The 25,829-nt window shown below is 39.8% G+C and overlaps 1 protein-coding gene across 7 annotated transcripts; it reads left to right on the top strand.

Annotated features, from left to right (window-relative positions):
* The first annotated feature begins 9,961 nt into the window (after positions 1-9,961).
* ranbp3b (RAN binding protein 3b) lies at positions 9,962-24,618 on the top strand. Of its 7 annotated transcripts, none has more exons than XM_085805220.1 (17): positions 9,962-9,998; positions 12,294-12,307; positions 13,106-13,142; positions 13,244-13,321; positions 13,410-13,481; positions 15,702-15,767; positions 15,985-16,077; positions 16,889-16,998; positions 17,222-17,341; positions 17,755-17,855; positions 17,950-18,025; positions 18,142-18,238; positions 20,204-20,328; positions 20,424-20,544; positions 21,151-21,293; positions 22,389-22,584; positions 23,434-24,618. In XM_085805220.1, the coding sequence occupies exons 1-17, from the start codon at positions 9,977-9,979 to the stop codon at positions 23,475-23,477; spliced, it is 1,515 nt and encodes a 504-aa protein (XP_085661346.1). In that variant the 5' UTR covers positions 9,962-9,976; the 3' UTR covers positions 23,478-24,618. The 7 variants fall into 7 exon arrangements, with proteins under 7 accessions (XP_085661346.1, XP_085661345.1, XP_085661344.1 ...); XM_085805219.1 differs by having other exon boundaries at positions 20,201-20,328; XM_085805218.1 differs by having other exon boundaries at positions 12,252-12,307.
* The last annotated feature ends 1,211 nt before the right edge of the window (positions 24,619-25,829 follow it).

Below are 25,829 nucleotides of genomic sequence, written 5' to 3'. Positions count from 1 at the left end.
TGGAAATTCCCAAGCATGTATCTGGGTGGTGGGTGGATGAGTGCACTCTTACAATATAAAAATGTGTTTTTCTTAGATATCATTTAGATTTCCTCCTTAGATTTTTAGATTTAATGTGAAGTTCCCACGTTTGCCTGAGGTTGTTGTACTTGGAGTCTATCCTCTTAAACACTGAACAGTCCCTCGCTCTGACAGTTACATATTGAGAAATATTACATCTTAAAAACTCGCTGTTGAATGAAGGCATTTAGTGTTCTCTCCATTACCTAACCTGTTCTTAACCTTTATCCAAAAATTCAGTTGATGAAATCCTTGTGCTTAATAACAGGTTTTAACAAAAAGGATGAAATAACAGACCAATATGGTGCCAAGATTAAACTGTTAGGTCTTATTCTGGAGAGATCCTCCGCCTATAGGAGTGTGTTAACATAAACAACTTAACAGATATTTGTATCTTCTTGCTCAATGATGTCTCAAGCACAAACCATTATACCAGGTTGTCGTTTTGAAATATAAATCTAATATTCATGATGATGACTTACTATTTAGCTCAATATGGATACGATTCACATGTACATGAATATAAATGATTATATGTGTTGTTTTTTTATCTGCTTTCACTATGAAACTGTGTATGGTAAATGGTAAATGGACTTATATAGTGCTTTTCTAGTCTCTTGGACCACTCAAAGCGCTTTACACTGTAGGTCACATTCACCTTTTCACACACACATTCATACAGCACTAGGCACAGTGCGGGAACTAACCATTCACACACATTCATACACCCAATGGACGCATCGGGGGGCAAGTGTGTGCCCAAGGACACTTTGACATGTTGACTGTTAGGAGCCATGCACAGGAATTTTACATTCATAGTGCAAATCTAAATACAAACTCACTGACATACTCACATTTTGTGGAGGAGACTTTAGTGCCTGTCTTGTTTTTCCTAAAACTAACCCACATTCCCAAGACACAGGCTGTAATGACCTTCACTGTGTCCACAATAGTTACCTGTTTGGACACCTTTATGACTGATACTGAACAAGCGGAAACACTGTCCTCCACTGGCTTGGTATCGATAAGGAGGGAGGAGGAGGACACCATAAACTTAGACAATGTTGTCTACATCTACCATCTACAGTCCAGGAAAAGAGCCAAACACATGAATTCGCTGGGTAAGAACATGTAACCGTGTGGATATTATTGACAAATTGCACCAGCAACACATTTTTACACATTCAAAGCTGATCAATTAATCAATCAGTCAAACTTTATTTATACAGCACTTCTCACACAGAAAGAAAGTAACACAAAGTGCTTTATATAGTAAAACCAAGCAAACAAAGCAAAAGGAAGACTGAACACCACAGACACACACTTAATCTCACACATAACACATGCATACACACTTGAAAGGAGGCAACAGAAAACAAAAGAAGCACTATTCCTCTCTAAGCAATGTACAGTCAGGAAACACTAGAGAATGAGTAAAACCAAATAAATAAAAGGGACTAAAAAATAAATAAATAAAATACAAAGTTCATTTTCAAAAATTAAAAATGACAACTTAAAGCAGAAGTAAGCGTTCGGTCATTTTGGCTAATGCTGCGTTCCAGGCAGGCTTTTGAAACCGTAAATTACAGCTTCACGTCACGACTTACGACTTTGTAGCGTTCCAGGCAACCCGTAACTCGTGTTTTTCCGACCTGTTTTACCTGTGAAAGTCACTATAACGGCCACTCGTAACTTCCGACCCGTGAACTCGTACCAGATCGAACTGGTACGACTTCACAGGTCGGAAAAACACGAGTTACGGGTTGCCTTGAACGCACCATAACGTCTTGTCAGCCGATGGAGTTAGCAGCCCCCGCCCTCGTCATGGATCTATTGGTCGTCGTCCCTGCACACACAGCCCTTCATGCCATTGTCTCTCCTCATTGGATAAAACTTATAGGATACAAGAAAAGTTTTCTCCTCGGCTTACAGCAGAGCAGAGTGACTGACAGACCCGTGTTTCGGTCCAAACACTCTATGTAAGTGATTGCTGTCGGAAGATATAACTATTTAAGACGTATATTAACACAAAAATATTGCTTACTTCTGCTTTAAATAAATTCAAACCAGAATTAAAACAACTTAATTAAATGGGGGTAAAAATGAATTAATTATAAATAAACTAATTGGTCAAACAGTTATAGACAATAGACTATAATATAACCTATAAATAAAGTAACTGTATTTTTCTGATCTGATTTTAGGAAATAGTAAAAGACGTGAGAGTCCTGGATGTCTCATAATAAGTTAAAAGTAATTCTGATGAATCGGTAGGACTAAGACCACCAAGAGCTTTAAAAACCAATAAAATAATCTTAAAATCAATCCTGAAGCGTGAGGTGCAGTGAAATGTTGCGACCATGTGATCCGAGGAAACACAGACAGACAATAAGACAGAACACCTTGAGAGCTTTGGTGTGGCCATGTCACGGTTCATCTGCTGTCATCGGTTATCGCTTTCTCTCTGACGCATCAACTGTAAAAACTTCCTCTGAACTCTTGGCCTACAGGTTTTCTTCAATCACACATCGAACATCATTATTGCATACTGGTGCAAGTAATGTACCATAAGAAACATGCAAAATAGAATAATTGATATTTCTCAGACAGCCATCTTTCTCTCTGAGCTAATGACAGGCGAAGGTTTACCATCATTTATGCACGACTGAGGTTTTTGATGTCATGGCATCTGAAAATAATTCCTATTTACAATGTTGAGGACATCTTGACGATTTATATTTGAAGAGGATCTCACGTCCTGAAACCTCTCCATGTCCAAAGGTACAATAAATAAGGCTTGTGCATTATGAATTTCTCCTATAAGAAGTATCAGACTCACAGTTTGCAAGCTTGCTCTGAACTAATATCTGAACTTCATCTGATCAAATGAAGCATGAATTTTATGCACAGACACTTTGTCCTGCCTCTGTTTTATTTGGATTTGTTCTTTATGGCTCAGAAACCAACAGTATTGCCTTGAGGTAAAATGTGATCCTTGTCCCTGGTCTTTTGAGTTTATGTTTCATATTACAAGTATAAAAGTGAAAGTGATGAAAATGACAGGCTTCTGTTACTCATTTACTTTTAATGGTGTGTGAAAGTCCTCTGCAGATGTTACACAAAGTTTTATTCGAGTCATAAACATTGTATCTCAGTTAAGATAAAGTTCACCTGGCCTTACCAAAATCTGACCAAGCCTCACCACTGACAAGAAACCAACCGGAAATTAGTCCCTGCATATTAAAAATGAATGGCAAATCTATGTGATAATAAATGATGACGAATCGTCCTTTTGACTCTATTGTAATCAAATCAAATCAAATCAAAACTTTATTGTCCCGCCAATGAAATTAGTCTTGGGCAAACAGTGCTTCAGGGATAGAATATGATAAAAAAAAAAAAAAAAAAATATGAAAAATGTAGTCAACAATATTAAAGCAGAAGTAAGTGGTCCGGTCGTTTTCGCTAATGCTGCGTTCCAGGCAGGCTTTTGGAATCGTAAATTACAGCTTCAAGTCACAACTTACGACTTTGTAGCGTTTCAGGCAACCCACTCGTGTTTTTCCGACCTGTTTTACCGGTGAAAGTCACTATAACGGCCACTCGTAACTTCTGACCGGTGAACTCGTACCAGATCGAACTGGTACGACTTCACGGTCGGAAAAATACGAGTTTCCTTGAACGCACCATAACAGTCTTCGTCCCTACGTCGCCACATTCACAGCATTCCTTGGCTGCACACACAGCCCTGCATGCCGTTCTCTCTCCTCATTGGATAAAAACTGTAGGATACGATAAATGTTTTCTCCTCGGCTCAGAGCAGAGCAGAGTGACTGACAGACCCGTGTTTCGGTCCAAACACTCTATGTAAGTGATTGCTGTCGGAAGATATAACTATTTAAGACTTATATTAACACAAATATATCACTTACTTCTGCTTTAAGACAAACAGAATAGAGCATCAGTATCTGAGACTTGATCCTCGTTCAGTTGGTGCAATTTGCTTTACATAGGAATAACAATCATAATAGGCTAAAATAAAATATAAAAAGTTACAAAGAATTGCACTTGCACCGAAAGAGTAATATTTTAAATCTGATTAAATAGCTAATTAATAATAAGAAACAAAGTGCAAAGTGCCGTAGTTCCAACGTCATCAACACCTTGGTTCTGCCGGGAAGGTGCCACAGAGCCAGCAGACGGTGCATGAAGATAACTGGAAGATAGGGGTCAATTTAGTGTAATTAAGTGTGTTTTAGTCTAATGTCAATATTTCCTGCTTATTTATAGAGAACCTATGCACTTCTAAATGGGATACCTGCACATGGGAACATAGAAGTTTAACAATGAAGGCTTGTTGATGCCCTCCGTTACGCTCAACAGTATTTTCACAAGAACTTGATTCTGTCTTTGACTGTTGTATGAAACATCAGTTGCACAGAATCAGACATGACGAATCATCCCTTCAGCCCTATTGTCTTCTGACAGCTCAGGAACTTTGCATTAAAACACTTGTCAGCAATGTCATATCGCATATCCACCCATATCCTGTAGAATCCTGAAAATAGGTTGCTGTTTTCTTTTCACATGGACTTTTTTTTGCTGTTGCTGAACACTCTGACAGATATTAATGAGCTTTGAGTGGCTGAGTGGACATCTGATAGCACGGTTCACTGTTTATACTCTCACCACTTCTCCCATCCATCCTCAACTGATGCGTTTCATGGACCTGCCCCTTTTTTTGTTGCCTTTGCCTGCAGGATACTGCTGTTGACTGTGGTTGTTCAGTAACAGAGCAACACCACTATGCATTTTGTTGCATAAAAAGGGAAACAGTGGATTTGCCACCTAGGAGGCTGTAAATCTATTCATTTGAATAACATTTGTGAAGATTTATTCACCAATTGCCTCAGTCCTTTTTGTGCAGATCTGGTCTTGCTGTGACTGTTCCTTGCAAGTTGTGTGGGTTTGAGTTATGCATGTTCATTGGCAAAGCAACCTCTAACTTCAACAAGAAAAAAAAAATAGAATTTGCTGTGATTATCTGTAAATCTGGTTGTAATTGTCCATTATGAAAAAAAATCCTGATGGATTAATGGCAAATATCATTTGTCAGGAGATGATGGTCCACTGCCAAGAGTAGTTGGACTGAGGCTGTGAGATGATCCGCTGCGTTGTCTTCAGCATTCCTGTCAGACAACCTGATATGTTGATGCAGACGTTTGCACAAGAAAGGAGACATGTCCAAGAAGTCATTCATCAATGTATAAGAAACGTCACTTGGCACGCAGTACTAAACAAAAAAGGTTTCACAGTGTAGATAAGGACAGAGCTGTCTCACTGTCTCACATGCTGTAGACAGAACAGTGAAACTGATTTAACGTTATTGTTATTGCAACCACCCATTCGTAAACTTCATGTACCTGAAAAATAAAAGCAAACATAGTGGGAAAATAATTCCACTTTCAAAATTCCTCATATTTTGTTTCTCTTTTTCCTTATTTTTTTAAGACTGATTTTGAGATGTCGGGGGAGGAGAAGACTTCATGTGTGAATACGTTTGAGGAAATGTCATGGAGTCAAGCTCATGACGGTAGACAGTAGTGTGTCACAATCCAGTTGTTACTTTTAAGATGAACAACATAATCATTATAAAAACAGAAACATATTACAGTAAGCTGAATGATGTCCCTGTCTCTGTAACTGTGTCCCTTTTGTGACAAGATCATCTGGTTGGGACATCAAACACTGAGTGATCAAGTAAGGAAATTGAAAATAAATTCAAATTACTGACAAATTGATAATATCGAATGATTTTTAGTTGCACTTTGTAATTATCAACCATGTGGCACAGGCTAACAACTGAAGTGCTCTGTTTTCCCCGAAATTAAATCCAGCATTTCACGTTTTTAATAAAATCTTTTGAAAATTATATTTTACATATTTATGAGTGGTCTTTGGAGATGTGCACACTGTATACCTGATGTGTCATTCATGCAAAAATCTGCATATTTTTGAAGGGTTTTTTTTCTAACCTGCCAGCAATGTTCCTTGAAATGAAGCTAATGCCAGACACATCTATTCACCAATGCTTCATGTATTTAATGTTGCTAAATTCTGCCGGTTGACTGGTGTGTGTTACATGTGGAAATTAGAGTTCCTGTCAAGTGACAGACTTGCAATTAATCTTTAATCTTCTTTTTCTTTAATCCTTACCATGAACTTTCCTTAACCTCACCCGCAGTTGTCACCAATACAAGAAGAGAGAAATCATTTTAAAGCGCTGGCAGCAAATGTAATCTGCGGTTTTGCACATTTGTCCCATATTAATATTCTCTCTGTAGAAAATAACCTGTCACTGGTAAATTGGGGTTGACCCGTGGAGCACACTACAAGCCTCCCAGACACCTGCTATATTTGCACTGTACGTTTTTGTTTAGCATGAAAAATCATATGCAAATTGCACACCTCTGAACCAAATGTGGCTAAACTGTCCAATTTATACAAGAGCTTCAAGACAGTGTTTGAATTAGATCCTGATTTATTCGTCCCTCAGCTGTACGTATCGTTGGCTGTGTCCTTCTGACGACCCTGCTCGAATATCAAATATTACCAAATATATTACGTCTCAACAAATGAGATAGTTTTGGGGTTACATGAAAGAATGGTTGTGTAATAATTACCCATGTTTTTCCCAGTCAAATGTCCCTGGGTTTCATCTTCAGGTGTTAGTTACAGTCATCTGGAAAGAAAAAGACGTCTGTTATGTAACAGTGTGTGCAGCAGAGGTGGTCTTACATTACTTCAAAGGAACTTGTATCGTGATACTCATATCACACACATTATGAGGCCAGAAATCCAGCTCTGATGGATTCTGAATGGAGGTCCACACATTTACTATTTGAACAATATTACAGAGGGTGTTTGGAAATCTGCAGACTTGGATGGTAACAGACAATTTTGTCAGGTATAATGTAAACATGACATATAGCCTTGGCCTGTTACCAATAAAACTATGCTAACACATTGATAGAACGTAGACATTTGCTAATTTGTGCAGTGATGGGCAGAAACAGAAACGAAACTGTTATGGATTGGAGCTCAAGCCAAGCTCTTCTGAGGCAAATAGCACCAACACATGCAGTGGCTTGTTTGAGTTGAGCCTGGAGGCGAATGTGAAGTAGGCCTATGACTCTTTCTAAAAAACTTTTGGTCAACATTGAGCAATACAATTTCTTATGAAATGTGTTCCGTGCAGTGTTCCTTAACCATAAATGAACTGACAAGACAGAGAGCTTGTATATCTGGGCCCAAATGTTGTCTCTTTGCCTGTTTTTATCTGGCCTTTGGTCATTTTCTAAAATGAAACACTTCATCTGTTTGTGTGTGTGAGTCACTGATTTGACCCAATTTCTACAGCAGAGAAACTGTTTATGAGTGAGAGGGAAAGAGAAAGAGAGAGAGTAAGATGAGGAATCAGTTTGATTAGAAAGACGCTGTGACTGTAATTGCTCTTTTAATCCCATTATTGGAAAATCATAAAATTATTTTCTAATTATCTTTGCATTATAAAGGCATTTTCAAACGATACCAGGTTAATGGTCTTCTTATCTCAAGAAAAATGAACAGCTGGTCTGAAAAGACTTACAAAAATGCTCGAAAAATACTGCATTTGAAAAATGTTATGTTGTTATGTTATGTGTATGACTAACAACTGTCTGTGAATCTGTATGACTAACAACTGTCTGCTGTGAATGAGAGAGAGGTTTAGCTCCAGCTTTACATGTTTGTTTGCCCCCTGGTGGCAGATGAAGGGAACTACACTGGCTTTATATTGAAAATTGACACATGCTCTAAGCAGCAGATAAACAAAGCTTTAAAAACACCCACATGGAAATAGCTTGATCAGACACACATGTAAGGGACCAAATTCATTCAATTCATGCTTGTTTTTGTCTAGAGTCCCCAAATCTCTAAGCAAGTGTCTCTCTGTGTCAGTCAACTCTTTTTTGTTTACAGCTCTGGGAGCCAATCAGCAGACCGTAATGTTTTCATGTTTGATTCACGGCATAGTGAATGTGGCCTCCATAAAAGGTACCAAGGCACCAATAAAAGAGATGCCAATGTAATTTAAAAAATCCTGATTTCAAAACATCCCAAAAAATTTAGAAAAAGGCTTTGCAGATGTTTTATTAGAGAGGAAAAATGTGTTTAATGTGTTTGTTAGACTTCAAGTACACAGAACACTGACTGCAAATGATTAAACTGGTTATCTTTGATCGAGTCTGTTAACTGAAGATAATTTGCGTTATCTCATTTTTGACATATGGTGACTGTTTTCCAGAACGTAAAAAAAAAACAGTTGATGTTAATTTGCAAGTCAATGGAGTATAGAAATAAACATGTAGGCCAATATCCATCCAGATGTGAATGCATCACAGTGAGCACCATCATGCCTGTTTTCACCCAGCTGAGCCCTCTCTCACAGTGAGGCAACACCGCACCACTGTGGGCAAAAGAGTAAACATGGTGATAGCAGGAGAAATGGAGTCTGGAGCTATATGAAATGTGAACCATGCCTTGTTTGTTTACCTTCACACTACTGGCTGTCATACTAAATACCACCTGCACCGGTACAGTGGTGCCTCTGGGGAGGGCTGTAGAACAACAGCTGGAACTGGAGAGGCAAATAAACAAGAATAACAATGTGGAAATAAAAATAAAAAAAGTTCACAAATTGTTTATTGGAGGCTGGAATGGCCCTCAATGTGAAACTATTGTGAGAATCGTTCTTCCTCTCTCCTTTTTTTATGTAAAGCGTTGGCTATAAATTCATTACTCGTGACTCATCTTTGCTTATGAGCCCCCTCTCCTCCCTGTCACATATGACTGTTATTCCTCAGGAACTTGTGGCAATTTATTATTCCCCTCTGGAAATTTTTCATCCTTTTTATGTGGTTTCTTTTGCTCGAGTCGTGTGCTGAGAGCAGAGCGTCGTGTCTGCACATAGCACATCCTCCTCCTGGCACTTTTGTCTCATCCCCTCAATACCATGGGAGCTCATTTATTGTAATGATGACAACAACTGAGGTAGCAGCTATCTCCATGAACTCTTTTGAACTGAGAACGGCTGTGAGATGTTTTGGGAAAGTTCAGAGCAAGATAATTAAAATAAAAAGACAAGTTTTCAGTTAAGGGATCATTGTCAAAGTGCTCTATATAGGCTATGGTCAGTTTGTTTAGTACATTTAAGCGTTCCCTGCTCAACATTTTATAGCAGGGAAACATTAAATCTCTTATCACACCATGGTATCACATTTGGGGCCTAAAGAGTTGCTATAATAGCAGATTAACAGGGTTTCAGATTAGCCTAACTTGTTTTACTAGATGCACAGTGGCCCCTAATTTAAAATTTAAGGAGCACAAGCAGAACATTTCATGTGCACACAAGCAAACATTCACATGTCCTTTTCATTCATGATCCTCACACACATCACACATTGGCCTGCAACCTATAATGACAGATTCCGTCGCTTCTTTCACGTTTCAAAAAATAAATAAACTGCAAATTCACTGGTTGCACATGTGCAAGTTTATGAAAATTTTACTTGCACTGTCTCAAATTTCCCACATTTGGGGATTAAGATCTGCAAGTAAAGTTTAACCTCCCTCTGTGGGCTGGTTTATTTTTATTTTTTTACTAAAACATGTAGTGACTTTAGATGACGGGCAGTGTTTTTTGGGAACAGGTCAGTGTGTCGCCCTTAAAGCCTCAGTAGACGCCGGTGAGAATATGCTGCTGTGTGCTGCTGCTGCTGCTGCCAGGCTGCCTGTGTGAAAACGTCTCAGCCCGGCCGCCTCGGCTTGTGTGTATTATCTGCGCGGTGGGTTGTGGGTGTGTGAGCGTCGAAGTAAAATGGCGGACTTGGCAAACGAAGGTGAGTTAAGTGGCAGTGTGAGAAAAGAAAAACAACAATACCGCTGCTGTGGCGTTATTATTATCACTATTATTAACACACACCCCGTATATACCGTCTGCTATGTTCGATAACTCAAAATCAAAACGTACGTGGCTGCATGTTAACGGCGGGGTTAACCGGGTGTAGAATTGCGGCGTTTACAACACTACACCGTTAGCACGCAGGGCTAACAATGCTAACGGGCTGGGCTGCGTGTAATACCTGGAATGCTGCTTCGGAACGCCCTCGAACGCCGCTAACGTTAGCCGGCTTAGCTGCTAACGCTGCCCGGCTATGGCTATTTATAGTTGGTGTGTTTTGCCATTTGTGGGGAGCTAAACGGCGTCTAATGTGTGGATCTATATCCGAGCCTGCATGGTCAAAGATGAAACGAAAGGGGCTATGCTTCTAGCAAAGAGGCGATGCCAGTTTTATTGCTTTTTTTTGTTTCATGTGAGATGTTTACAGTACAGCACGGCATCCATCCATCCACCACCCCTCCTCCTCCTCCTCCTCCTCCGTGTTATTTTATGTTAGTTAGCGCTCGGTGGTTTGACGTTCATTTAGGCGCGTAGAAACAGAAACGTCAGTTAAGAGGCGATAGCTGAGGTGTAACCACCGCTTTCTTGGTATTAGTCACACTTTGGGTTCAGATCTGATTGTCGTAACGTCGATATGTGGACCGAGGGGGGATTTTAGCAAGAATCTTGATGTCCTTTGCATGTCGGGCACAAGATGACTCATGCGGGATGGTGCGCATTAGCAGGCTAACTGTGCTAGCGTGTAAGCTAAGCTAAGCTAAGCTACGTCCTGCTGCTTGAAGGAAACAACCTGTGGCGCCGAGTATTTGCTGGAACCGGTCAGACAGTGTAGTGTATACTATGCTAGCTGGTTAACATAAGCCGGGAAACATTTCCGAGCTACTTGAATTTCTGAAGTGAATATCGCTGTTGCACGTTTGGATTCATTTCTTTTCTTTTGCATTTCATCAGCCAAGATAACAGATTTGCAAACCAATGAGCGATGCAAAGCTGGGTGTTAATTTTGTTAAATATAGGTCACTCGGCTTTTTCGTGTTTTCTTGCAATAAAATGTGAATCATTCACAGGCAAACACTAGTGTTGTTAGCCGCCTGGAGGGGGTTAGTGATAGAGACGCTGGATGTCGCCTCAGTAAACAATCCTTGCCTGTGTTTGGCTGCAACCGCATGGATTTATGCCCCGGCAAAGGCTTGAAGGCTCACAACGACAGCGATGCTACACCTGCTCAGTGTTAATAGGCCCAACCCCAGACAGAGGAAAACCTTTGTCTGCTAACGTTATAGGATTACACATTTTACAGGGGTTACAGTGTGAAGGTAGACGCATTAAGTGGCCTGAGGTGAATTCAAATTAAATACCTAGTGGCCTGGCCTGGCGATTGTTGTTCACGCTGGTTATGACAAAAGCTTAAAGCAGTAACATGATATTATGAGACAAATGAATAAAATAAAATCTCCCTTTTTAATTTGTGAAAGTAGATATAGTTACTGTTTGACTATATGGAGTGTCTGGTAGTTTCCTGGTTGTTGTGATAGGGTGGCTGTACACATAAATGTCATTTCAATTGTCATTTGCACCCCATTGTGTCAGTATTGTAGGATTGTTCAGTTTTAGGTCATAGTTATGTCATCTCTGCTTTCTTGTTAACTCCTGATTGAATTGCACAGTTAACATTGGTGCATTCTGCATTTGGCTGGTTAACACTGAGTGAAATGAAACATTCAGCATCACTATGGAAAAGTGTATATTAGTGTCACAGCGTGTTCAGGTAGTTTTCACACTTCCCGCTTGTTTCATTCACTTACCTAGACCTTACCATCAAATAAATTGAAACTGTTGCTCTACCTCACCATATGCATTACTTTAAGTATCTTAAAATGGCAATGCAAATCTAAGGAATTCAATTTTTATCCAGCACATAGTCTGTTTGATGTTGAGTGTTTTTGTGGCATCATTTGTGACGTATTGTGGTGCATACAAACTTGGTGTATCCTGAGTAAGCGCTAGATTGCTGATTAGTACTGATGCACTTCACCTTTTATCTAGGTTTTCTCAACAGTCATGCTGTCACTGCCTTTACCAGGGAACTTGAGGCTAAACAGTGAACATGTCAGACAGGGACTTAACTATTTTGTTTTTTAATCATAAAGCATTAGTGCTTGGATGACTAGCCTTCATCTTCTCTTAACAGACAAGCCTGCCATAGCGCCTCCTGTGTTTGTTTTCCAAAAAGATAAAGCACAGAAGGTAAGTTTCTCTATGTTATTCAAATCAATATCAAGGGTGAAACTCAAAAGTTTTTTATGTTGCAGGCTGCATTATGCTCATATTCAATCTGGACTGAATTCCTGGAAATAACAAATTGCCTGAGAGTTGCTTTAACTCAAATCTGTCACGACTAACATTATAACTGATAACTACAATAAATGATGACATCAATACAAACTTAGGTGGCAGTTTATCAGGTACATATAGTTGAAGTTATTGCAGTAATACAACAGTCCTGCATTAAGTGTACGACCATGAGCATTGTAATGTTCAGTTCTTGTTTAAATTGTAGAGATGTTGCTTCAACCTCATAAGTATGTAGTTTGTTGTGTGGTTGAACTGTATTATTTTATACAGAGATTTGGTTCTGTTAATTATGCTGGCCTCATTGATATATATAGGGTGAAAATTGATAGAAATACCTCTCTGTAAAATGTAATACAGGTCAGCAGCTGAATAAACACCTTCGACACAGACTCAAAACAAACTGCACATGATAACCTTCATGGCAGTAGAATTTATTGCAGGACTGCGGTGTTATATTGCATTAGTTTCTGCTAAGTGCACTAAATAAAGCCAACTGAGCATGTGTTGACATCGTGTCAAATACATCTTGTTTGAGCTGATGTCACTTTTCACCTTGCAACTCCAGGCAAAAAAAAAATCACTGAGCAAAATGCAGTTAATTGTTATTTTATGTGCGCATGATATCAATGATGAGGAGGAGTGTTATTTTTGGAGAAAGAAGTACTAAAATACCTTTCTGTTTTCTTGAAGCGATCTGCGGAGGGCTCAAGTGCAGAGGATGGAGAAGGTGAGTCTCGCTGGCGCTCTCTCGTAGTAAATATTATCTTTCATGGCAATTTATTCATTCAGATGGGAGTAGTAGTACTAATATTTCATTGTCACTTTCAGATTCAGATAAAGATGAGGGAAGCTACTGCCCCCCAGTGAAAAGGGAAAGGACCTCATCATTCCCACCCCCACATTCTGGTAAGGGCATGGGGCGACTCAACTTGATTACTCGTGGTGTACCCATTGATTTGTATGCTGACTGCAACGCCTGTCTGCTTCTTTGCAGTTCCCAAGAACAATGTATTCATGCCCTCAAGTTTCTGCCAGTCTCCTACTGGGAACTCTGACTCTGAGCCAGGTGAGACATCTAGACCAACATTAGTTTCTCTTAACAACTTGAAGGCACCATGCAGAAAAAAAACAACAAAAACTTGTGTTTCCGATGCCAAAGATGTTTATTTATTTCCAGCTGCCCAGGACAACAAACACACTGATTTGACTAGGACTGATAAACCATAACCTCTGCCTGCCCTGTATCCATACATCTGGGATCATTTTCGTAAATGTGTTTAGTAGTTAAGTAGTTGCAAATAAGATGTAAGAAGTTTTGCCTATTCCCTGCGTGCAAATGCAAAAATGTGCAATTACGAAATGCAAAGCACATCGTCCATGGGTATGTTTGGGATTTTTTCAGGAAGGATTATCAACAATAAGGGCATGCACCTTGAGGATGAGTGCAGTTGTAAAGTTAAAATAATCAAGTTATTAATTGAATTCCCCCTCTCCTCTCTGTATATTGTAGTTAATTCAGTAATCTAGTTTGCAAGTAGTTATTTCAGAAAAGACGACTTCTCTATGGGAACATTATGAACTTGTTTGAGCCATGACCATCACCGTTCATAATATAGTTCTGTTCTGCATTATGTTTGTGAAAACAGGCAAGTGAAAGCAGGAAACAAGTTCTGAGTTTACCAACCAAATTTATGATGTCTGTATTGTGAAAAGCAAAAAAAAAAAAGTTCTCAGTTTACGTTGACATTTGAAAAGGCGGAAAGTTTATTCTTAAATTATTTAAGCTGGTGGTTGACTGCAGTTTGTGTGGCTCTCCTGAACATGTCTGAAGAGAGGTTTATCTTGGATTTTAGGACAGTTGAGTGTTGTGCTTGTGGGCCACCGTGCCTAATTTTGTGAAGACCTCACATGTAGCTGTGGTTCCCACATTGGTTATTTTGAAATTAGTGGGAAAATCTTTCTGTCTCCAAAGAGCACTCACTGGACTCGGGGGCTCATTTTGGCAGCACGAGTCGGGGTCAGTTGGATGTTAATTGGATGTTGGTACAGAATATGTTTGGGTCAATCCCATGCCAGTGCTGTCTTATTGATGTGGTTAAGGGTAAAACTCAAAATCAATCGCATTTGTCACACAACAGTTGGTAGCGTACTGTTAAGGATGCACAACAGAATATTTGTTATGGTTCACTGAGTCCGTTTTGTCAGAGGGGAGATGCAAAAGTGATCAGACGCATTGGCAAGTGAAGCATCGCTGTCATTAATTTTTAAACTGACAGTGGTGCAATCACTTAAAACGGAGTGAGATTCAAACTGGGACGTAGGCAAAATGAGAAATACATTAACTGATCCTCTATGCAAAGGGGGAAAAAAAAGACTGAGATTTACTGAAATTATTACTAGAGCAGGACCATGTGGTTTAATGTTGTGAAAAATGAAATGTCCCATCAATTTTTGCCTTGGATCAATCTGCTGTTGTTAGTATGTGGCCATGAGTCTTATCACCAGCTCAGTTGTTTGGAGATGCAGCGGAGTGACGTCACCATTTAACACAGCTTTGCAGAGCGGACACAGCATCAACTTGAGCAAACAAAAAGGCTAAAATAGACAACCACTTCAGGCTTATTACATGAAGCTCTTATTAGAGAGAAAAATGAACTGGTTTGATGCAGAAGAACAGCGAGTGTGGCAGGTGGAAGCTCTGCAAAAATATTGGATGTAATAATTTGAACATTTGATTAAACACCCCAAGCTGGATTTGTTAATTTATGTGATTCAGTGTTTTTTTTTTTTTGTATCACTGTTCAGCTGTGTTTAGCTCTTCTGTGTCCTCAGAGCGAAGACGTTTAATAAAATGAAAATGAGGTCTGGGCTGAGGGGATGGAAATGAATTTTCATTTAATCTAACATCGGTGTTCACTAGACACGGGAACGGTGTCATAAATTGTGAGGGAAAAAGGGCATGTGGTTTTTTTTTTTTACAAGTGCTCAAGGTTTTCTGCTTTAGCGCTGATTAGGGCCGGGTCATGTCAGGCTACTAAAGCCACTGAGATGGAGAAAGAGAAAGAGAGAGAGACGCTGACTAGAAATGGATCAGAGGCCCTAGAGCCCGTCGCCTTATGGCACAGGAGTTGGATCTTAACGCAACAGTTGAGTCTCTACAAGGGTTGCTGTGGTAACTGCTACTGTGGTCTGAAAGGTGCAAAGACAAAAGCAACGGACATACCCTTTATAAGTCGCTGTGTAACTCTTGGATCTCTTTTTTTGTTGTGTTTTTTTTTTTTCTCAGAGGAGAAGCCTGTGGGATTCCGCTTAAAGCCACCGACTCTCATACATGGACAGGCGCCAAGTTCAGGTTGGTGTTTTATGTTGCTTCCTCTTTTCACATATTATTATCTCACACTGGGTTTATTGAAATTGGAAAAAAAAAAGTGGCGTGCGCTTGAGCCTGGTCTTGGCACTTTTTACCTCTCTTTTAGAAGTGAAAAATCCGTAAATCCACTCTCTAGAGCTTGCGGACGTGGAGCATCTTGCTGCTTCAAAAGTATGAGACGAGTCTGGTCTTTTTGCAGGTGTCCCAAGTCAGAAACCCAAGGAGCAGCAACGCACTGTCCTCCGCCCGGCAGTTCTCCAGGCGCCGCCCTCTAAATCGCATATAGAGTCCAGTGAGTCCTTGTAGCCCACCTTCCTTAGTCGATACTTTGGAAAACTGTTTTAAAGTTACCATCCCAGGCGGCTGGACATACGATTTTTTCCCCCCGAATTGCACAACTGATAAGCACCCACCCCCTCCGTCCAATCAGGAATCACCAAAACCGTTAAATAAATAAAACCGTTGCTACTAGGGACGCCGCTCTGATCGAAGTAGCACAGGGCAGAAGAACTATGCAGGATATTTACCTAATACTTAATTTTTTACCGTCATTAAACGGCTTGGGACTAATTGCGATGTAGATAAATGACTTGTAACTTGTGACGGGGAGAGTGGAGGCTCTCTGCCTTCCACACCGCTGCTGAAAACCAAACCTGTGATCATAGCCTCACAGCTCTCGTCTCTGTGGCACCGCAAGTCTGCAACGTAAACGTAGATGGTGGTTGCATGATTTGGCAGTTTGACTGACAGACGGGCCATCCAACCAAAGTTGTCTGAGACTAATTTGATTGGTAGAACAAATTTTGGCCCCTGCTCCTCACACAGATGACCAAATTTCGTCATTGATATGTCAAATCACTTATGTCATCGATTACTGTCTAATACTTACCAAATATACTCAGATTTTTATAATTTTGCCAAAAATGAGCCACCTGGGATTGTACCTTTAAACATTGAAATACTCCTTGTCTAATAATTGATTTAACTTTGAAAACCGACAACTTCGATAGTATCTTGTCTGCATGTACCTTACAAATTAACCTTACAAAATTTTGAACCAAAGGAAGGTGACTTATTTTTCTCCTTTTGTCTGCACATTTAAGATTCCAGTTGTGGAACCAATGGCGTGAAAAAGTCATCAGACGGGCCACCTGGGGCCCAGTCCCTCTTCCTGAACAACACAGAGCACTCGGCCACCCCGGCCAAGTCACAGGTGAGAGGCTGAATCTCGTCCTGTTTATAGTGAAAGGCTTGGTATTGAAAGATAGAGTTGATTAGTTTAGTGCAGGCTTTAAGGCAGGAAACCATTGATTTTTATCAGTGAAAGTTATTTTGAGCTGGAGATGTCAAGAGCAGTCGATGTAAACACACACACATAGAAAATATACACTGGTGAAAATGAATAAAAGTTCGCTTTTTATCCTTCCTCATTTCAGAAACATGAAAATGAGGAAGATGGAGCAAGTGGTAACAAAGATGGAGGCGGAAGAGAGAAGAAGGAGACAGATGTAGCAATATCTTTTGTGTTTGGTCAGAATATCAAAGACAGAGCAAAGGTGGGTGGTTTTCCATCTGTTCACCAGTTCTACACCTGTCTGTTATAAACAGTGAGGCAAAGCTGAAGCAGAAACATGTGAAACAAAAACAGATTAAAGAAGTAAAAGTGAAACCTTGAGATTTAACAATGTGTATATTTTCTCACTTGCTTATTTAAATGACTATTTTATTTATAGAGTCTCACTTCCTTTAAGAAATTTTCCCACATTTGGTTGTGTATTCATTTCCTAAAAATAGCCTGCGCCTGTCCTCAGATGTTTTGTAGATGCCTACTCTTATTTTGTACAGTTGTCATGGTCAGTCTGGAGCTATTGTGATAATATGTGGAAACGGGAAATGATGACTTTGTTTTTTTTTTGTTTGCCTTAAAATCTTAGATCATGTAAATTGAATATGCTTTATTTTTCTCTAGTTGGAGGAGAACAGTACAGAAGACAAGTCAAAGGATAGTGTGCCACTGGACTCTCAATCTGAGGGCACTAATTATTTCTTACAGTACATCTCTACCCCAAGGTAATGAAATTGTGTCCTCCTTTGAGTATTTTTAGAAACTCATCTTCATCTATGATTAACTTCATCAACTCAACTTCTTTTTCTTCCTTTTCAGTTCAAAAAATGCCACAAACAGTACAGACAGTGGGGCAAAATTTGTTTTTGGGCAGAACATGTCTGAAAGAGTTCTGGTGAGTTACGCAGCTCTTTGTGTGTATAGACATCGTCTGCTTTTTGTCAGCTTGGAAAACCCACAATGATTGAGCTTTTGAACAACATCCAATGACCACTTGTGCTGTATTTTCAGAGTCCCCCCAAGGGTGAGTCATCAAATGAGGAAAATAAAGAGGTTCCAGCCCCCCCTGCTTCAGAGCCCTCATCACAAGAAGCCACCCCAGAGAAGGGTAAAAAACACAGCACAGGCCATGACTGAAAAATGTTTTTGTGTTTGGTTACACTGTGAATAGATTTAAGAGACACTTGGCTACATTACAGCGCCATAAAAACAAAAACAAAACAAAAATGAGTCTAGGAATAGTAAAAAGAAAAAGAAATTGAATTTTTAAAAGAAAGCTGAAATATGTCTTCATCTGTTGGACATGTTACATTATGTCTTTAAATATCAGTGTCAGATTTAGTTGGGAGTTGGTGTTTGATCAGTGCTCCCTGCAGAGCGGTGGGTGTAATAAATATTTCATCTGTAATCTGAGATGCAGATTTCACACGACTAGTGATGTATTCCAGACATTTCCTTTAACCTTAAGGCAGCGCTCTCTGTGGAAAAATCAACCTTTGAATTGAAAGAGCTGAAGGACTTGGAGTGAATTTTTAGTTCCATCCATTTTCCGACCATAGATCGTGTGAAAGTTCCTCTGTTTCATTTCCATTTCTTTTAGTTTACTTACATTAAAGCCAAATAATTGCTAAAAAAAAAGGAGCAAAGGTGAATTTTATCACTTTTCCATTTGTATGAAGTGAATATCAGCTGCTTGTTACAGACGGAAAACAATAGATTGTGAAAGTGAATACTACGTCATGTCAGGAATTTGATGAACATGTTTTTAACATAAGATTCATGTTATTGGTGAGGCTTCACTTGGTGAAGTAAGACTGTGAATAGAGTTTTGGGTATTAACAAGGACTGTCCACTTTGTCCAGTAAACAGTGAAAAGAAACTCAACTCATTTCATAGCCGCTGCGAGTGCCGCGTGCTCTGGCATTCGTTTACGTGGGTGCAGAGCTCAAGTGGCTCTGTTGTGCAAATGATGTGCGGCATGCTGAAGTGACAGACTGCCACCCCGTGTGCTTCATAGTCAGCCTGCTGCACTGGCTAAGTCAGTGAATAAATATACACTGCTCACAAAAAGTTAGGGATATTTGACAAGAATATCCCTATAAGAAGTTCATGCTACAGTGATATTCTATCATGAAAGCCTTTTAAGTAGAAGGATGCAATGGTCATTTCTTTATCTCAAACAAAAGCTAACAACAGTGGTGGCTATAGCACAGCAAAAATCTCAATGTCTCAATAACTTGATCAAAGTGTTGGGAGGGAGAAAGAAGAGGACTGTATACAAACTGTCATTGAACCAGAACATTTAGTGGTCCGATGACAATTGAACCACTAAATCAGACGGTGCTTGTGATTTTTGTGGTTAATCACCTTGTTAGAGAACAGCATGTTATTTGATAAGTACTGAAACATTTAACAATTGGACATGTGCATTCAAAAGTTTAGAGAAGGTTAAATTAAAGCAGTACTAAAGAACTTTCAGTTTTGGTTGAGTTTGGCGGTGCCTGTGGACCAAAGCGGTAGTGTTTTGCCTGAAGAAAGACTCCATTTCCCATGAACACTAGCGTGAAGCCCTGTAAATATCCTGCATTAAAATTAACAGAAGACATCAAAACTAAGTTTCTGTTTCTAGTGGATCATTTCAAAGTGAAAACACAAACATAATCCATTGCTAAAGTACCGTTTGCCTGTTCCCTCCTTGTTGTGACTCGCAAAAGTGAAAGTGAAACTTAAGTGAGAGCAGGGTTCCTACCATGCTCCTCAAAGCTGCTTAGTGCCAGAGAAAGAGATACAGACCCCCTCGGGCCATGACAGAGGTGTCATTCAACTTGTTGTAAGTCGATGTATCATCACAAAAGTTATGAAAATATTTTATGAAGGTTGAAAAGTTCCTTAGTGTTGGTTTAAGTTGACCTGTAAAGGTTATAGTGCATTTTAGGTGCATTCTGAAATTTAATCCAAAAGCCAAACACTCCTAACTTTTTGTGAGTATTGTAGTGTGAGAATAAGAATGGGAGAAATAACTAACAATTAGAAGGCGGTGCTAATTTCTCCCCTTTTTGTTTCATCTCAGCAGTGAACAGCGTGTCGGAGTCTTTGGAGGAGTCTGCAGCAGCGTACACCAAAGCCACAGCCAAGAAGTGCATCTTAGAGAAAGTTGACGTCAAAACTGGAGAAGAATCAGAAAGCAATGTTTTACAGGTAGGAGCAGGGAGGGCCGAGCTCCCTCTCGGGTTAAAGATGCAACCGTAAATGAAATGTGGCAGATGTGATAACAGTCCTGTCTTTCCCCACAGATGCAGTGCAAGTTATATGTTTTTGAGAAGACGGCTCAGTCGTGGATAGAGAGAGGTCGAGGTTTGCTGAGGCTCAACGACATGGCATCGACGGAAGACGGCACGCTACAGTCCCGTCTAGGTAAACACACCTGCATAGACATCTTGGTGCATCAGGGCATGGTGTGTGTGTTTACTCGTGTTGTGGATTGTTTTGTGTAGATTGGCGGATTAGACGTGTTTGCCAGACAGATATGGGCAGATAAGGCGTTACAGTGGAAGTAGACCTACCTCGAAGCATTTCCAGCTGTGGTTTTATTTGTTATGTTTACAGTGACACGATATTGAACACAAGGTGGAGCTCTTACCCACATTACACTAATGTGGAACTACACACCACAGCATGCGTTTAATACACAATGTGAATGGTTTTCTGATGTGTTAATCAGTTGCAGACAAGGAAAGGATGAGAAAGCACTTTCACTTCCTTTATTTAAAAAAGAAATGTTTTCTTTTTTCGTGATTTCAACACTAACTGCAGGCTGGAGATTCAAATTCGACTATCACTGTAGATTCGCTGATGAAATTATGACTGTTAAAAATATCCCCTATAGGTCTATAGATGTTACTAATAGTGTCTGTTTTTAATCTTTCGTGACAACACACTTAACCAAAAAGATTGTAAAGCGAGAAGCTGCTCGGGCCTTTAGCTCATTGTTGCTGTTTGTTTGTGGTTGATGTTTTCCAGTGATGAGGACCCAGGGCAGCCTCCGGTTGATCCTCAACACTAAACTTTGGCCCCAGATGCAGGTGGACAAGGCCAGCGAGAAGAGTGTACGAATCACTGCCATGGACACAGAGGACCAGGGGGTCAAGGTCTTCCTAATATCGGTATGTGTGTAAAACGTTAAACAAAGTGTGTGCAGTATTTATGTTCAAGCATGGGGGCAAAAAGACGATTGCCTCCTCTAAAAAGAGATCTTTTGTGATATTTTTTCAATATCTCTCTGGACATTAAAGTGGCACCAAAGTGTTTTTATTCAGTCATTTTAATTTGCATGATGCTGATTCAGTTTCTCCCGTTGTCTTGATAAATTTGGGATAATGTGAATTTTCACAGCATGAAATTCATCTGTACAGTTTAATCCACTCTGAAGTTTTAATTAACAGATGTACTGTTTACAACCACTTATTAATTCCTGTTGGAGCCAAACTACTGGTGGTTGTATTGGAACTGCAGAAATGAGCAGTGAGAATCCTTTGTTTCATAAATTTGGTATCTTGATATCTATCAGATTAATCACCTCTGAATTTCTCAATTTGTATACGGTTCTTTAAACGAAACACTTCCCTCCTCGTTTCACAATTTATTTTCTACAAACAGTTTCATAATTTTTCAACCCGTAAAGCACATCAGCTTCGGCGGCCACAATCGAGAACTGTTTCATCCCTATTGAAGATCTCCTACAAAGGATCCAAGATATGGGATTCACTTCCTCCCCACTTTCTTAAACTCTCTCAATCAGTTTTTAAAAAGTCTGTGAAACGCATCCTCTGTAATCAACGACTGAATATCTTGTTTTAACTTTACTAACAGCTTGATGTGTGTGTATGTGCCTGATCTGTGTGCTCAACTGTGTTTTATTCTCGAGGGTGTGTATGTGATGCGTGTGCCTTGTATAATAGCTTGTTATTCCCATCCATGCTTTGTCCTTGTTTCTGGAGTTTCAGTCTTCCTAGCATGTCTGCTGTGTATAATGTTTTTGTTTTTTCTTGTTTTATTTTTATTTCATGGTCATTGTATTACCTTGACTATGTGCCAAATCAAACACTTCCTGCTCAGATGTTTCACATTAAAAGCTTCCTAGTGGCTCGAACATTATGAGCCCATGTGTAGGAAGACGTGTAATGAAAGAGTGTTGGGTTTTGTATTTCCCCCTCCTTCATCGCGGCTGACTCCTCTGTACCCTCGTCTCTCCTCTTCAGGCTAGCTCTAAGGACATAGGTCAACTGGCTGCAGCGTTACATCACCGTATCTTGGCCCTGAAGAGCAGGGTGGAGCAGGAGCCCGAGACCCCGACAACAACCATCCCTGAGGCCGAGGTACCGCAGTCCAACGAGGACGACAGTGACGAGGAGGGCAACGCCTCTGCCTCTGCTTCAGCCTCCACTCCTGCTACAAGTCAGTGATTTTTATTTCTTCTTCAAGTGTGTTTGGGGTTTTCCCCTGGTCTACTCGCCTTAAAACCAAACTTAATGAATGTTTATTTTATTGCTGCTGTAGATGCTTATTGCTTGTTTGTTTCACTGCTGTTTGCATTGTGATATACGCTCAGTCGGAAGCTTATCAAGCTAAACCTAATGCAGCAGTCCTGCAATTAATCCTCTCCTCTTCACCAAGGTCATAATGTTTAATTCTGTGTGGCAACTTTTCGAAAAGTTGTTTATTCCACTTCCTACTCATTTGAGGCTGCACAGACTCCAGACTAACTTTTTTTTTACTAGGAGCACAGTGACCACTGACTTAAGATTTTAGGGGCACAAGCAGAAAATTTAGGGGCAAATTGACTTGCAAAGCAAATATTCACATAATTCACCTTTTCATTCATGATTCTTACACACATTGGCCTGACACAGATTCTTTGAGTCGCCCCTTCAACGTTTCACCAGTGTTTAAAGAAAAACAGCAAATTTACTGGTTGCACATGTACAAGTAGATGAAACATTTACTTGCACCGTCTCAAATTTTAGGGGCAAAATGCCGCCTTGTCTGTCATGATGTGTTATACAGACAACGCTACGATTATTTTGATCATCCCGTCAGTGAGAGGCTAAATGACAGAAACACCTTTCTATCAAAATCAAATCAACACTGCTGTAAAAATGTAACATTGAAAACTTCATGAAGAAAGGACTGCATTAGTTTTACTGAGATAGACCTAATAAACGACCATCAGTGTGTGTGTGTGTGTGTGTGTGTGTGTGTGCGTGCATTCAGACCACTCAACCTGCTGTCGCCTTCTTCCTGCAGGTAATTCAGAGGGAGCAGAGAGCCAGGCGGCGGGAAGCACATAGCGTCACTCATGGACAGCCTGCTAAGATGCTGCTGTTGAGGCATTTTGCTGTAGGCACCTCCATGGACACCCCTTGACCAACATGGGTCCTCCAGACCAGTACTTTTTGGATATTAGAAGTCTAGCTCCAGGAAATAACCCCCTGTGCCGGAGTGTCTCACCCAACTCGTGCAGTTCATCTTCTCTGCATTCAGCGTAATATCTGGAGTCGTCTCTTCCCTCCCTCTCCTGTTTTGTGTTTTATTTTTGTTTTCGAGTATTTTTTCCTCTCCCCGATAGCAAAAATAAAGACTTCAAAGCTTTGGTTTGGGACTTTTCTGCTCATCATATTGATGAGTGTAAGGGTGTTTTCCTCTACATTTTAAAGTATGGCACATGTTAAGACTGCAGTTTCTACTTTGGGACCTTTTTACTCACTCTACAGCTGTGCCTCTGGACGCCACACATCCAGAGGAGCTTCATTCACAGTGTATTTGACTAGTCATCCTGTCAGTTGTTCCTACATCGAGTCCAACCTCCCCTCCCCCCATCCCTACCAGTCTGTGCGTTAGGTTTTGGCAAATGTAATTTATTTTGGGCCGTCATTTTCATGAGGCATCTCAACACATATGTGCTGTTTGTAATGGCTAGCCAAGACCACTCAAGTTGTCATTAATAGCAGTTTCTTATATTTCCTATTGACCTATATTATAGTGAATAAAAGACTGAAACAATGCAGTTTCTGCTAATGTGAGTTAATGATGGGGACAAAAGGGCAGAAGGATTCACCTCAAATTTATCTCTAAATTAATAAGATGTGTTAGTCATTCACCTTGTTATTATTTTTCCCACAATCAAGGAAATTAACTCATCAGTCTGCATTCTGCATGTAACTGTTACTTCTGTTTTCTCGTTTCAGCATCCCAAGGGTTTATTGTGTTGATACATTTTTTTTTATTTTGAAAATATACAAAACTTTTTATCCATTTACACTTGGAAAACATGTTGGAATGAAGACTTAACTTCATGTGTGGAAATTTGAGTGATAACTGTAATACCCTTTGAATGTCATGTACATTTGAATATATCATCATTTAGTAGCGCACCATGTTTTCTCATCTCCTCCAACTGCCCCCTTTACAAAATAAACCATTTTGGACTGACATGTGCCATTTCTCCTTCTGAAATTTGATTATATCTTAAGATCCTGATTTGAAAAACCCAAAAATTTTAGAGTAAGTTGTCAGCAGACTGTGACACACTTTGGCACTGCGAGTCTGTAGTAGCTGTACTGAATCAAAACACCACAATAAGAATCATGAGCCAAAGAAGGAACAGATTTCATCCTTGAATCCTTGCGTAGAATGAGTCATTCATCTGTTTTGTATTCATGTGTTGGGTCTGACTGCACTAAACAGGAATCATCACAGAGAGCCTTTGCTAATATACTGTGATATACTGACACAAGGTTATGAATATTTGATGCATGTACCTATCGTAGCAGCCCAATACCATCTATACCTACCTGCCTGCTGCTCCAAAACTCTCCTCCTTATCTGCCTGTCTGTAGTGCTGCAGCAGAAAAGTGTTTTTTTACAGTGCCACCTGTTAATCAAGAAAGTCTAAACCGATGTGAACCAAAATGAATCTGCATAACTTCAAGGGCGGTTTTGCCTGAGGGCTTCAATTCCAGTTTAATGAAATCTTAATTTGAATTTGATGAAAATTGCTAAGAATTGTCTTGTTTATTGGTAAAGTTCCCTTAATTATGATGTTACTTTAGGCAGTTACAATAAAATACAGCTAAACAAAGTAGCTAGTTTATATGCAGCGTCATCAGGAGCACCAAATGGGTATCATCAGAAAAGATCCTTAACTCAAAGCCCTCACATCCTGAGGAAAAATTCAGTTTGGAGTGTTTTAAAGAGGAAAGGGGAAAGACAAGATAAAACAAAAAGTAAATAAGCGTACAATCTATTAAAAACTAAATGTAAAAAAAAAAACAGAAAGTGACAAAATCAACCTCTGTTTTTGTTGCCTCCTTGCACAAGACTGCAGGGTGTAATATAATAAAACATCAATTACTGTTTTTTATTTCCGAGAAGTCAACTTTTTTGACTGGGAACATGTAGTCCTACTTTTTTTTTGTGTGATTTTGTTTTTGTATATAAGAGTGTCATGTTATTATATTATTATTTTATTCCCAGGATGCCCTGAGGTGAAGGCACGAGGGCACCACTTTTTGACTGGAGGAAAACAAACAGGGAGAAGAGACACATTCATGATACAGGTGAGACAGTGTCAAGCAGAGAGCGCAGAGGTGTGTTATTAGCATTAATATATGACACAACATTAGCACCTTACTCCAGTCAGT

Source organism: Trachurus japonicus, chromosome 17 (genome assembly GCF_045865225.1).
Source record: "Trachurus japonicus isolate A0001 chromosome 17, Traja_1.0".
In the NCBI taxonomy this organism is placed as follows: domain Eukaryota; kingdom Metazoa; phylum Chordata; class Actinopteri; order Carangiformes; family Carangidae; genus Trachurus; species Trachurus japonicus.
Note: the sequence above shows the minus strand (reverse complement) of the source record. Positions and strands in the feature narration are given on the sequence as shown.